Source organism: Lycorma delicatula, chromosome 13, assembly GCF_047948215.1.
Source record: "Lycorma delicatula isolate Av1 chromosome 13, ASM4794821v1, whole genome shotgun sequence".
NCBI classification, from domain to species: domain Eukaryota; kingdom Metazoa; phylum Arthropoda; class Insecta; order Hemiptera; family Fulgoridae; genus Lycorma; species Lycorma delicatula.
Window position 1 is genome coordinate 11,905,070 of NC_134467.1, and position 14,669 is coordinate 11,919,738.

At 30.2% G+C, this 14,669-nt stretch overlaps 1 protein-coding gene across 1 annotated transcript in view; it reads right to left on the bottom strand.

Annotated features, from left to right (window-relative positions):
* LOC142333945 (transient receptor potential cation channel subfamily A member 1 homolog) overlaps positions 1-14,669 on the bottom strand; it is a 49,144-nt gene that overhangs the window by 19,473 nt on the left and 15,002 nt on the right. The window contains exons 6-10 of the mRNA XM_075381574.1: positions 13,187-13,447; positions 9,037-9,375; positions 3,889-4,152; positions 1,484-1,749; positions 676-980 (exon numbers count right to left, since the gene is read on the bottom strand). Of these exons, the coding sequence (XP_075237689.1) occupies positions 676-980; positions 1,484-1,749; positions 3,889-4,152; positions 9,037-9,375; positions 13,187-13,447 (1,435 nt within the window). The remainder of the gene's footprint in view (positions 1-675; positions 981-1,483; positions 1,750-3,888; positions 4,153-9,036; positions 9,376-13,186; positions 13,448-14,669) is intronic.

Here is a 14,669-nt window from a genome sequence, read left to right on the forward strand (position 1 = left end):
TAGTTTACTTAATCTAATAAACAAACTAATTAGGTCCTGTGTAAAATGATAAACTGCAACCCATTAATTAGTGGTTCCACAACAACATGATGTGTAGATGAAGTTCTAATGGTTAAAACCATCAGTAATCTGCTTCCTAAACTTAACCTGAATCTTAACCTAAAGTTAACCTATAATTTACTGTATGTTGTTGGCATTTTATTAGTACCTATAACCATAATGGTCTGTGCCAAACCATCAGGTAAATCTTAAAAAGATATTCTTTTATTGTGATCATAAGAAACTATCACTGATATAAAGATAGCAATAATCAAAGTCGACCAAGTTATAAGACAAATTCCACATAAAACCCTATGCCCTGCATGTACTAGCTAAAGTAAGACATGAATCAATTTTTTGTTGGCATATTCAGTGAGCTAACTATAATATCACAAATTACCATGCTAAATTAAGGAAAAATCATTTAATTCTGCAAACGACATAATATGTTATTCACGACAGGAACTTGCATTGTAGTAAATATTATTTCTCTTAAAGAAAGCAACTCTTATTGATTCCAGTTTTATGTCAGGTGCTTTATTTGTGTCACATTGCAAATGCGTATGCTAAATAAAAACGCATCGCTTTTTTAACTATAAAGTCGGTTATTACAAAATAATACAATCAGTTACTTGCCTAAGTTCCTGCCGGTAATATTACTATGACTTCTTTTGGGTTGACTCATCTTTCTTAGTAAGGAATATACTTTAGAGTTCAGTTCTTCATCATCTTCATCACTGCTCACTCTGGTACTAGAGTTATTTTGATTTTCAATAACGAATTGTAACATATGTTTTATATCATGCACTTGACTGTACAACTCACGTTCAACTGGAGTAGATTTATTACCACCATCTATAGTCAATATATTACTTACTCTCAGCATATTAGATGGATCATAATAACTGTGTCTTACACATGGTGGAAATGAAAATTGTTTCCTGTAACAAAATAAATTTTTATCATTTCCTGTAAAAAAAAAAAAAAAAACATTTATTTCCTAATTTATTACTTTTAAAATATAAACGTATCAGTATGAGGATTGTTCAGAAGGTTCATGGGCCTGACAAAGAACCACAATATTTTTCAGAAATTTTTTAAAATTTTTCAATATTAAAGGTATTGAATTAAAAAATAACATTACTTAATGTCCTAAATAAAGTATAGTGAACAACAATACATGTTTGCTTTACTAAGTCACCATAAGCAAGTAACTAAAAGAACTTGTCTGAAAATTCAAAGCATGCCATCTAAAGGATTGTACTTGACAAATATTAGTCATTTGGTCATACTTTCCTCACCTCAGTGTTAGACCAAGAATTTTCTGAACAGTCCTTAATGTAAATACATGGTGGTTCATATGCTTTCATTTATTTTAATATTTGTATTTAATAAACCATCAAAAAATGTGAATATTAAAATTAAAACTAGCAGGTATACTTACTTGCCGTGTTTTTCTTTCTCCTCATTTCTAATACCGATTTTTACAATTGCTTCCAACAAAGTATCAGGAAGTCTATGTTTAAATTTAATGTTAGCAGCAGCAGCATTTGGCTCTATATCTAATTTTGTGGGTACCTGATGTCTTTTCTTTAACATATGTTGGATGGGTGTTCGTTTCAATAACCCATGAGTAGCAAATTTCTCAAAATGTGATACAAATTCAACTTGTTTTCTTAGACATTTCACATGACCTTCAATCAATAAATCCTGTTAAAAAATTAAGGTCACAGATTAAAATAAATTAATAAATAAACCTATTCTAGTATTATGCTAATTATTATTATTTTTTTAAGTATGTAATAAATCAAAATAAATAATTGTGAAGATAATTTCATTCTACGATTCTAAAATCTCATGGTACACACGTGTTTGTCATTTTGCCTTTCTATGTGCATGACGACTAGACACAAAAGAAAGCTTATGTTGATATATTTGGAGGTTTCCCAGTAAAACTCAGTCATCCCTCAAGCTATAAAACAGTCCCAACAGTTTTATTAATTTGATTTTTTTTATTTTGACAGGTGGCAATGTATTTTTAAAAATTTCTATCGGTCATAATGCTAAACATTGTGCCCATTGAGTTCCCCAATTTATTTTTCTTTATTGATAAGGATTTCAACTGTGTAATTGAAGGAAATTGAATATACTTTTAACATTATATACTTTGATTTTTTGTAGTTTTTGTTTTATGTAATTTTTAAAACACAAGCTAAAAAATATTTTTGTTTAAATTAAAACAGGGTGTTAAAATGTAATGAAAATTTTAGTCTCAATAAAATTTTATCATGTAAATATTTTTGTGATGTGTATGTTGCAATCGATTCAACTCGTGAACAGTAAGCAACCCTCTCAACAGCCCAATGAGATGAGAATGTTATGTATGGCATGTAAATGAGGTGTAGTCATGTAGAGTCTCAGGCCAACCATTCCTGAGACATGTGGTGGTTACTGAACCCCAACCACCAAAGTACACTGGTATCCACTGTCTAGTATTTAAATCCATATAAAAGCAACTAACTTTTACTAGGATTTGTAAAAGTTCAAAAATCAGCTATTAAAAATCAGCTGATTTGTGATGAGTTAACCACTAGACTCTCTATAGCCCATTGGACTAAATAGAAATTTAAAAAGAATATATATATCAAACAAAAAGATAATTTTGCTCTTGACTTTTTTCTAAGAATACCAATATTTCTTTTTTTAAATATTTGCAAAAACCCCCATTTTTAACCTTAAATAATCCCACATTCAATAAAGTTGAATTTTACGTAATAGACTTTTAAATGTACTTCCAAACATTTTTTGGAACTAGAAAGACTATATTATTTTTTATATTCATAATAATTTCTTGCCTACATTTAATCAAGGTGTCACAAATGATGCAAGTGTTTTTTTTCTCAGGAAATGAATAAATATTTTTTAATCAACAACATTTTTAGAACTATATTTTTGAAAATTATTAAAATTTCTTTGTACATGTATTTCTTATTCACATTTGAAACGGGTTTAAATTTATGAGGTGCATCCTTTCTTCTAAGATCCATTTTTCTAATGTTTTTGAAAAAAATGTATATTACAATTATTTCATTAAAGTAGTTTAAATGCATAAATATGAATGTAAAGTATCTATCTATCAGTTTGAACAATTACAGTTTTGTGAAGTTGTAATTTTAAGTGATGCATCGATCTTGAAATTATTGTTTTAGAAATTTTATCTGTGAAAGATAATTTACACAGTGTCCATCCAGGAAACTTCAGTAGCAGTTTTTAATGTCATTAACAAACAATTTGATTATCGATAGAGAGAAATGACTACCATTGATATTATCTTGTACCTCATCATATTACAAACATAATTAGGCAAACATTTTATATTTTATTAATTTAGCTCAAGTCAGGAAATATGTTTCAAAATAATTCAAAAGCCTTTTTATAAAAGTTCATTATTAATAAAAAATGTCTAAAATAAAAACTTGTTAATCACAAGAAAAACTCATTTTACATCTCAACTCAAACAAAATAAATATGACTAGGGTTATATTTATTCACATTCATACCACATTAAGAAAAAAATTCAGTGTTACCAACAATATAACAATTTTCTCATGTATTCTTCCTGCTAAGAGATACGATTTAAAATTTTGGGTTGCATGACTGGGCTGTCTTATTTAAGAAAACCATTTTACAGAGAAAGAAATAAAATTTTACACATTCTCTAAGAAATAATTTTCACTAAACTTTAACCAAAGGTTTTGTTCCAGTTTACAGAGGAATTTCAGTTAATTCACTTTTTTATTTTGAATCTGTGACTAGCTTGGAGGTTGCAAAATAAATAGTTAAAGTTACCTTTATATCACTGACTGCCAAGCCAACCATAAGATTCATCAAAACAACGGTTGCCAACCAAATGAATAATAAGAAAACTAATCTACTAGCATATAAATCAGGTCCATGTTCACTGAATAAATCTTTATATTCAAATTCTCCTGCCATCATTGTTGTTGTTTTAACAAAAGAATATAAAGGATTACGGAATAATTCATTATTTGGAAATTGAATACAAAAACAAAACACAAAACCGATGATGAGGCAAATAAATGACATTAACACCTAAAACAAAAAAAGTAGTAATAAATAAAAGTCGCTAAATATTAAATAATAATTATTATTATTATACACAATGAAGTAATAAATGTAATGATACCGTAACTGTTAATTGCAATCAGTCCTGTACACCAAAAAAAAGTTAATACACCAAAAAACATTATGCTAATATTACCCACCCAGTTACTGTCAGACTGACACAGAGAGTTACCACATGCCTTTCCTTGTGGAAAGAATGCTCTAACTAAATTTCAAGAATGAATAAATAAATAAAAATTTATTCTGATCAGAACATAAAAATACATTACATAGATCATTACATTACATAGATCTGTAAATTTAAAACAAATAAGGTAAAAAATAAATTTTTTTGAAGTTCACGTTAATTATTTAAATACAAGCACATGGAATAATAAGTTGCCAAGTTTACACACCTGATACCCTATAGTGCAAGTGAATTTATCCCTCTAACATCTGGAGGGCCAAGCAGCCTGCTGTTTCTTGGTGGGACGAGGACTGGAGGAATGCACTAAGGAATCGTCGCAGGGCTTTACATAGTTTCATTCGATGGCCTATGACAGAATTGCCCTGCACCTTCCAGAATGCTAGACCAGTGTGCCGTTTAGTATTTTGGTGTGCTAAAGGCAAATCTTGGCATAATTCAGCCAAGATTATACCATTTCTCAGACATCTTCATCATCTGTTGTATGAAAAAGTTCAGGCAATCTACACAACCGATTGGACTCAAAACAATGGCACTCTTTTTACCATGCCAATTGATGTGGCAAGTGCGTTTGGAAATTCATTTATGTCAGTTTCTCTTACATCTTCATACTGTCCTGAGTTTATGAGATACAAGTTACAAATAGAAAGAACTGTTTGTGATTAGAAACTCACAAAATGAATTAAAGATTCCCTTTACTTTTGATAAGCTAAGGTATGCCTTGAATAATTCTCTTGACACATCTCCCAGAAACGATAATATCAGGTTCAGTATGTTATCTCATTTCCTAGATACTTCATTACGACACCTTTTGTCTATTTATAATGAAATATTCTCTGACCAGGTTTTTCCAGTTTATTGTTCAGAAGCACTGGTAATTAACGTACTTTAAAACCTGTTAAAGATAAATTGTATCCTTCAAGTTATTATCGTACAATCTCCTTGACCAATACCCTGTGCAAGGTGATGGAATGAATAGTAAACTGTCATCTAGTGGTACCTTGAGACAAAATTCCTAATTATTCTCAAACAATACGGTTTTCGCCAAGGTAGATCGTCTATCGATAGTTGCCTTGGAATCTGTCATTCGAAACGCCTCCTACTTCACCAACGTCTCATTGCTGTATTTCTGGATATGCGAAAGAGGCACGACACGGCTTGGGAAGAGGGATCCTAAATGCAGTACATGAATGAGATATACAAGGAAATCTCCTTGCATTTATTAGGAGTTTTCTCAGTAGTCGGTCCTTTGTACTTCGAGTTGGAACGACGGTATCCGAAAATTTTACACTAGAAAACGTAATACCACACGGAAGTATCCTAAGTGTTACCTTGTTTGCCGTAGCTATAAATACTATATAACAAACTACGTGCAGAAACCCGTTATGTCCTAGTTATTTGTAGATGATTTTTCAAATTACGTTGCGTCTAGATCATTAGCTACTGCCGAGAAGCTGCTCCAACACACAACGCATTTAGAGACTTAATGTAAATGGATTGGATTCACTTTTCCCCGGAGAAAATGAAATCCATTTGCTTTTTCCGCCTGAGGGAACATTCTGACGCTCTACAGTTTTTATATGGTAACCAGTTGAACCATGCACGCGGGTTAGATTTTAGGACTGTAGTTTGACCAACAACTAATGTGGGTAACACATTTAAGAAGCCGAAGGTAAAATGTTAAAAAAGTGCTACACATGCTGAAAGTTCTATCGAATATTTGTTGGAGAGCTGATCGATGCATGTTGCGCTTCTACCGAGCTGTTCCCGCATAGACTACGGCTGCGTGGCTTATTCTTCTATACGAGCCGGTTTTTTGACGGTGTTCCCCAAATAACATCTTAATCAAAATCAGGAATGGCCAAGATCTACTGCTAGGCATCAGAACTCAGCGATTTTTCTTAGCTCTAAAGATAAAATTACCTCCTGAAACTCAATGTTATTACCACCTTTGGGAGCCTTCGCCAAGGGGGAAGACCGCCAATTTTTGCTTTAGTCTTTGTCGGTATCATAAAAACTACACGAATCCGGTTATCTTACCAAAACAATTTTACAGTGTTGGAAATAGTATGAATCCAGTTGCTACTGTTTACCCCAGGAAAGGAAAATGTTGTCAATATTCCCCTTGTTGAAGCAGATCGTATTATTTTACCTCCTCTTCACATAGTACTAAGTCTGAGGAAGAATTTTGTAAAAGCTTTAGATAAGGATGGAGACAGTTTTAAATACTCAGCTGAGGTTTTTTCACAATTTAAGTGAAGACAAATTAAAAGAGGGAATATTCATCTGCCCACAAATAAGAAAATTAATTTGTGAAAATATATTTGATAGAAAACTGAATCCTAAAGAACTAGCAGCATGGAAGTCATTCAAAGATATTGTTGCTGGTTTTCTTGAAAACAAAAAAGCTGAAAACCACGATCAGTTTATAAATAAACAATAAATGAATTACAAAAATTTAGGCTGCAGAATGTCATTGAAAATTCATTTTTTACTTTCTATTTTGGGCTTTTTCAAACTTGGGTGACATTGGCAACGAACAAGGAGAAAGGTTGCACTAAGATATATTGCAGATGGAACAACATTATCAAGGCAGAGGGGATGAATCTATGATGAGTGACTACTGCTAGATGATAAAAAGAGAAGACTTTACTGAACACAAAAGGAAAAAAAGAAAAAGAAATTAAAATAAACATAAATGTCTGCAAAATAAAGGTAAGGATTTTAATTTTAATTATTATTATTTTTGTATTCTATTACTTAAGAAGTCTCTCAATATTTTAAAAGGTCATAACTAAAAATCTGATGAAGAAAAACTTACTTCATTTTAAGATTCAGCATAAAAATTACATTCTAATTCACCTACTTTTATCTCAGTTCAAATTTTTTTTTTACCCGTGTATTTATTTGTATTATCAAATAGTTTACACTAAAATAATAGGCATGTAAAATTGTAATAAAAACACAGGAATAAAATAATAATAATAAAAATAGAATGTTTTAACAGCAAATCAAAATGTTAGAAACAAAAGAATACTGTTTTCATTGTTTATAATACTATTTTCAGGCAAGTAAATAGAAGAGATTGTGAACCACCTAATCAGCCACACAAATTTTAATAATTTTTATTCGACTTTAAATATTTATTAATTTATTAGTATTAACGCCACCACAGCTACAGCTTTATTTAAAAACAAAGTAGTCAATCAGATTTCGGTGGAAAATGGGCCGATATAGAGTTTAACATAGATTCAAAACAGTCTCTTTATTAATTTTAATAAATTGTTATTTATTTTATAAATATAATTTAACCAAACTGAACCTATGCTCGCTTCGCTCGCTAACCTTGACTAATTAACAGGAGTGTTTTGATTATTTAAATAATAAATAATTGCAATAATTACTGAATTTATTAAATAAATACTTAAAAAATTACGGTGTTAATTAGTCAAGGTTAGCGAGCGTAAGTTAAGTTTGGTTAAATTATATTTATAAAATAAATAAATATAAATAATAATTTATTAAAATTAATAAAGAGACTGTTCATTTTCCACCGAAATCCGATTGATTACATTGTTTTTAAACAAAGCTGTAGCTGCGGTGGTGTTAATACGTAAGTACCATTTATTATTACAACATAATCATATAAAAGTAAAGAATAATCAAACAATATTTTATAGTATGTTTTTTAACACTTCCATTAACTAGTGAGTACAAGATGGAACCATTGCCCAGGACAGAACTTTTTCATTTGCAAACAAAATATATTAAAATGAATCTATTGTACCATACAGGATCCAATTAAAATAATAGAATAATATTGATATAAAAATGTATATAAATTAACATTTTAAAGATTATACGAAGAACTTGAAAAAATGAATATTGTAAAAAATATTTTGAAAATAATAATACTGTAGAGTAATAAATTGTTTTAACGCACAAAAGTTTCAATAAAAACTAAATTTTACCACTTAATTTACAATCACTATCACTTAATTGTAACTTCAGAATTGGTTTTCCATTGTGAACAAACCTAATTTTTAATAATTTTTTACAGTTTTTTTTTTTCATACAGGTGTACATCAGTTGTGGCAGATTGTTTCTGTTTACAGAGAGAGAGAGAGAGACACTATAATGTCAAGTTTATTTACAGTACACTTAAAAAAATTGGTTCTAATAATTTTCTTCTATGAAATGGTATTCATAGCTTCCCAATTGTTTTCATTATATAAATGTGATTCATGAAAGGCAAGAGGGGTGTTGTCTTCTTCATTAACTTTGATAATTTGTGCTAAAGGATGACCAGAACATACATTGTACCTCATTTTTGTTTTATAAAAGTGACAAAGTAAATTTTTTGTACTCTGTTTGACACGTGAGGATCATGAAATGTATTCTGAAATACTTCTTGCTTTTGTATTGAAAGTTTACTGACAGATAGTATTCTGAAATGAAAGCTCCTTGTTTGTGCATTACAAACATGTCATGGTCAACTGTTTATCTAAAGGAACACAATACAATAAGAAAAAAGCTTATTGACAAAATAGGAATTTCCCATGCTATCATTGCTGCCAAGTGCATTTTGAGTCTCATGACTTTTGGATCACTTATTATCGATAATATCTATTTAACACAAAGTAAAGTACAGTAAATATGATACATACCCTAATAACATTAGTGAGAACTGCCAAAAACATAAGTCCATAATAGCCGAATTTAGGAAATCGTGCAAGCAGAAACATAACACGAGCCCACCCAAATAAAACAACAACTGACCCCACATAACATAAAGAATCAATTACTAGTATAATTTCTCCACACTGCAACGCTATATAAACTAGTACTATTGAATACAATGGACATATAAAATTTAACCATGGCTCAACCTGGGTCCAACGCAGCGGACCTAATAATATCAGTTCAAAAGTCGATTGTAATAACATCAGTGTACCAAAAAAAGATAGCAAATATGCGAAGAAATCTCTCCAATCCTTTTCATGAAGCTAAAAACAAAAAAATTACATAAGTCACACTCTTTGAGATTACGTAAAATAAAACTTTAAATAAAATACAGCATGATATATTATCATACAAGGTCTGTAAATAAAGTAATGAGACTAGTTTTTTTTCGCAGCCAAACTGGCAATAATGTAAAGTTACTAGTGAACATGGTTATATGAACACCTGATTAATATTAGATATTAATATTTTTAGTCTATTGTTGCTATGTGAGATGTAAACAAACTTTTCATGAAACATATTTTTGTTGTACATAACAAAATTGAGTGGATACTAATTATGAGCAACGTTGTGCAATCAAGTTTTTTTGTTAAACTCAGTAAGAATGCTACTGAAACTTTTTTCAAAATTGAAAAGGGCGTATGGAGATGAAGCTCTGTCACGAGCCCAAGTTTTTAGGTGGTTTAAAGTATTTTCAGATGGCCAGGAATCAGTTGCGAACAATCCATACTCTGGAAGACTATTAACATCAAAAAGTGACGACAATGTTGATCATATCAGAGACTTGATACGGTACGACTGGCGATTAACTGTCAGAATGATTGTAGAACAATTGAATATGAACCGTACCACAATCCACCAAATTTTTTACAAACAAATCAAACATGGAAAAAGTTTGTGCAAAATTGGTCCCAAAAAAACCCACTGTTGAACTGAAAAACAACAGGATGGAAGTGTGCCGCAATCTTCTAGGGTGAATTGAAACAATCCTAATTTTCTAAAAAAAATGTTATTACTGGTGATGAATCTTGGATATTTGAATACGACCCAGAAACAGAACACCAGAGGAAGAAGTGGCACACTTCAAACTCACCCCCCTCCCCAAAAAAGCAAAAATGAGCAAATCAAAAATCAAAACCATGCTAATTTGTTTCTTCGATGGTAGTGCATTGTGCATAAGGAGTTATTGCCTACAGGACAGATTGTAAATCTGTATGTTAACTGAGAAATTCTTGAAAGAATGCGGAAAAAAGTTACCCATGTGAGACCAGCCATCAAAGACAACAGGATACTGCATCATGAAAATACACCTTATCATACTGCACTATCAATTAATGAGTTTTTTGCAAAGAAAAACATTCCTTATGCACCTCAACCACCTTATTCATCTGACTTGAGTCCCTGTGACTTTTTCCTGTTACCGATTTTAAAAAAGCATCCTTAAGGACACCGTTTTGGAGCAGTAGAAAACATTTTAAAAAATGAAACCGACCATCTGCTATGAAGAGTAGGAAAACCATTTGAAGCGTTGCGTGGCTTCCCAAGGGAACCATTTTGAAGGTGATAAGAGTCATGCATAATTGGATTGTAAATAAAATGTTTTTCTGAACCAGTCTCATTACTTTATTTACAGACATCGTATTATTTAAAATTTAAGCTATACCTTGATGTAAAAAAAATTTAATTAATATACAATAAAATATCAGTTATTCAAATGCTTTATAAGATATTATAGTACTGCAACTCTTGTTTATTTTTAATAGCTTCTTTATTCTTCATTATTTTGACCGATGCTCACCATTGATAAAATTATTTATTATTATTCTTTTATGATATGAGTGCATCTAAATAATGTTTTTTTAATTATGTTGATTTGAAATTCATGTCAGTTAAGATTCATGTTTTTCATATATTTCAGTTTTAATAAAACTTTCTTCTACAAGTCCAACTATTGCACATCCGTGTAAAAAAAATATGTTTATTTGTATTTCTTTTCAAAGAACTATTCAAAATTAACTTAATGTTATTATTAAAAAAGTGTTTGCTTCAATAAAAGAAGTGACATTAGCCGTTTTCTGCTTTAATCTATTGATTAAAATTATGCTTATTGGTTTGTTTTTTTTTTTATTATAACTTGGTCAAGGCAAGCAATTCTAGTTGAAGTATGAGTATATCATTAAGCCAAATTATAGACTTGCTTTGCCAAACATAGGTTTTAGTTGGCAATTGTTTATCATTGTATTTTATAAATATAACAAAAATTCTCTTGAAGTGTTTTACTAGTATTATTTATTTAGTTATTAATTACTATTATCTTAAAAAATAATATTAAAATAATTAAAATTTACAATAAATTATATTCAATTAATTATACACGATTGTAGGTGATGTTTATTTTCAATGTTTGTTAAAAAGCCATTTCAGTTTCTGTATGTTGTTAAAAGCAAAAACATTGGTTACAGACAATCGTGTGACTTCCAAAAATGATAAAAGTCATCTTTAAGAATAATCCCATGTCAAGTTTACTACAATCAGCACATCAAGCTCCTTAAAACACAGGCGATACTTGAATCTTGTGAGTTATACTGTTGTTTTGTTGACCACAAGAAAATAGTGAAGTTCATTAGTTTTAGAGAAAAAAATTCTGCCTAATGCCTCTTGTACTGCAATAAGTTTACATGTATCAAAATCATAAGAAATATTAGAAAGATAATAAAAAGCAACAAATTTCTGTAATGAAATATTATACAATGGGCACTAGGAAAGTTTTGCAATATGACAGAACATATCCACCATAGGTGGTTACAAGTTTGCATAGGGTTGATAGACAGGAGTCTACCAACCCCTACTGTAGCCACACTAGTCACTGTCTCAGTGTCACTTGCTTTTTAGCTGCATTAGTGAAAAAAATTACTGATGTGATTGAAAACTGAATACCAGGAAATTTTGCATGCGGGTTAAATATTGATCAGTGTGCTTACAGGAAATAACTCCTGTGGTTTGAGAGAATTGTCGTAATCGTACAACAATATTTAAGTGATACCAAGAGTTTGAAGAGGAAACTTTGGCCTCGAGTCTTCAAGGTCAGGTCGACCGTCTTCATCTATGACTAAGGGAAACTTTGTTACAATGTGAAAAATGCTAGAGACAAATAGACATGTTATCTATCACCAAATAGAGGTGTCCTCTGGAATTAATGCACCAGCAGTTCTTGCTACTCTGCGAGATCATCTTCAAATTAGAAAATTTTATACCCTTTTGATTCCATATAACTTGATTGATGATCAGATGGCATGTCGTGTTTCATGCTGCCTTGAAAAATGGGAAATCTCCCTACATGAACGGAATTGTGATAGATGATGAAACTTAGCTGATACTATTATGACGTCCTGACCGAGGCTCAGAACAAAGTGTGGGTGTTCGAAGAGTTATATCAATGAAAAATATCTGTTAGCTGCATTCAGAGGAATGTCAGTATGGAAGGAGTACTATATGATGTTCAGTTGTTGAATATTTTCAAGTATATAACAGAAATATCATTCTTATAATGATGCTAATATTTATATTATGGATGGTGATTGTACAGGGACATCTGCTGCTTCCCTCAACTTGTGGGAAGGAAGCTATGTGCATAACTGAATTTATTGAAATCGGTGCCGTTGCCATCATTGTATGTAGCGTTCTACTACAATAACTGGGATATTCTGCTAATATTTGAGAGGGTTGTCAATTCTCTGCTTTGCTGAAATCTCACAGTGACTATGTATTTAACAGACACAGAGTCTATACAATAATAATTATCCACCTTTAACTCTTTGACTTATATGTTTGTACTTTATTTAGGATTAGAATCGTATTTTTATTGTTTTATGCAAGTTCTATTATAATAATGCAATAAAATCAAACAAAAAAATTATTAAGAAAAATTATTTTTCAGTAAGAAGAAACATATTGTGAAATTCAGTCCATTAACTGAAAAATTACAATAACAGATTACCTCTAACTAAATTGTTTACACAAAACATCAAAAAATGTTAATTTTTTCAAATTATTTACTTCATAAAGTTAACTTACTATAGAAAAGATGTCACTAAATTCTTCGCTTTTCTCACCACGATGAACCAGAGCATAAGTATATGCTGTTAATATAATTACAAAACAAACGTGTGCCATAAACAAGATTGAAAATATTTGTTTTATTTTTCTCCATTTTAAAAATATGAATGCTTCTATTAAAGGATGTTGTATTATCTTAAGTTTTTCTGATAATAATGACACCATTGATTTTTGCTTCATGTTATTTTTTTGTATTAAGATGTCAAAATCAAGGGTTATCTGTTGGAAAAAATAAAAAAAGTAGAAAAATTATTTGAATATTTTCCTAAGAAAACAATTTGTTAAACATAATAAACTGCTCATGAATTTAATACGTATAATTATATCAGAATAAAACATTAATGTATCTATTAAAAAGAAAAATATCAGACCAGTTTTTCAAGAAAGCTGCAACAGTATCATGATTTTCAAATCATCTTTAGGGAAACAAAACCAGTAATTTTAACTCGATTCATACACAGAACGCATAAATACATTCCAAATACTGCAAAAAATTAAAAAATACTAAATTATATGTGAGAAATAGTTACAGAAAATATTTACGAAAAAATCATGATTCAAAAAATTTTATACAAAATATATCTGTAAGTAGCATTTAAAAACAATTAAAATGTAAAGAAAATGCATAAAAATAAATGGCATCTACTCAAAATTTAAATACTAGTGAAAAGATTCATCTCTTTAAAACCATTACTATGCATCTTACAGACTGAATATTAGAGTTGGGAAAAACCCTTCTTCATATTTTCCTGGTAGATGGCTTTAGGATCATATAGCTGGTAATATTAATCAAATATAATAACATGTGTGGTTTTGAAAGGTGACATAACACTAAGTATTTTTAGAAAGGTTATAATTATATTAGTTTATTTATTTCAGAGTTATCGCAACTTGAAAATAAAGAAGAAATTCAATAAATTTTGAAATTTTATAAACAAGCGAAGAATATGACTCAGGCTACAAGAATAACTTGTGACATTTACGTATGTGATCAGTATGTATGGCACAAAACTAGTTCAAACATTTTCAGTTTGGAAATTTTGATGATGCACCTTGCTCTGAAAAATTCAATGAAATCATTTAGAGTTGACACATTAACAGACATGATATCAATGATGAATAAACATAGACTACAAAACAGTTTTAAACCAGAAGATTGAATGGAATTAAAAAACAATGTGATGTTTGAGTGCTACATTATTTAACAATGAAAAATTTAATGGATTAAATTTCCATTACAAATCGTTGCTAAACTGGAATAAAATCAAACCACTTTTTAAGTAGCTAATTACAGGCGATGAAAAATGCATCACACACAACAAAAATGTTTGGAAAACATCTGGCGAAGCGAGGTGAAACTCCACAAACCGTAATAAAGCCCAGAAAAGTGATTCTATGTATGTGTAGTGGGATCTGAAAGGAACTGTTCACTATGAACTGC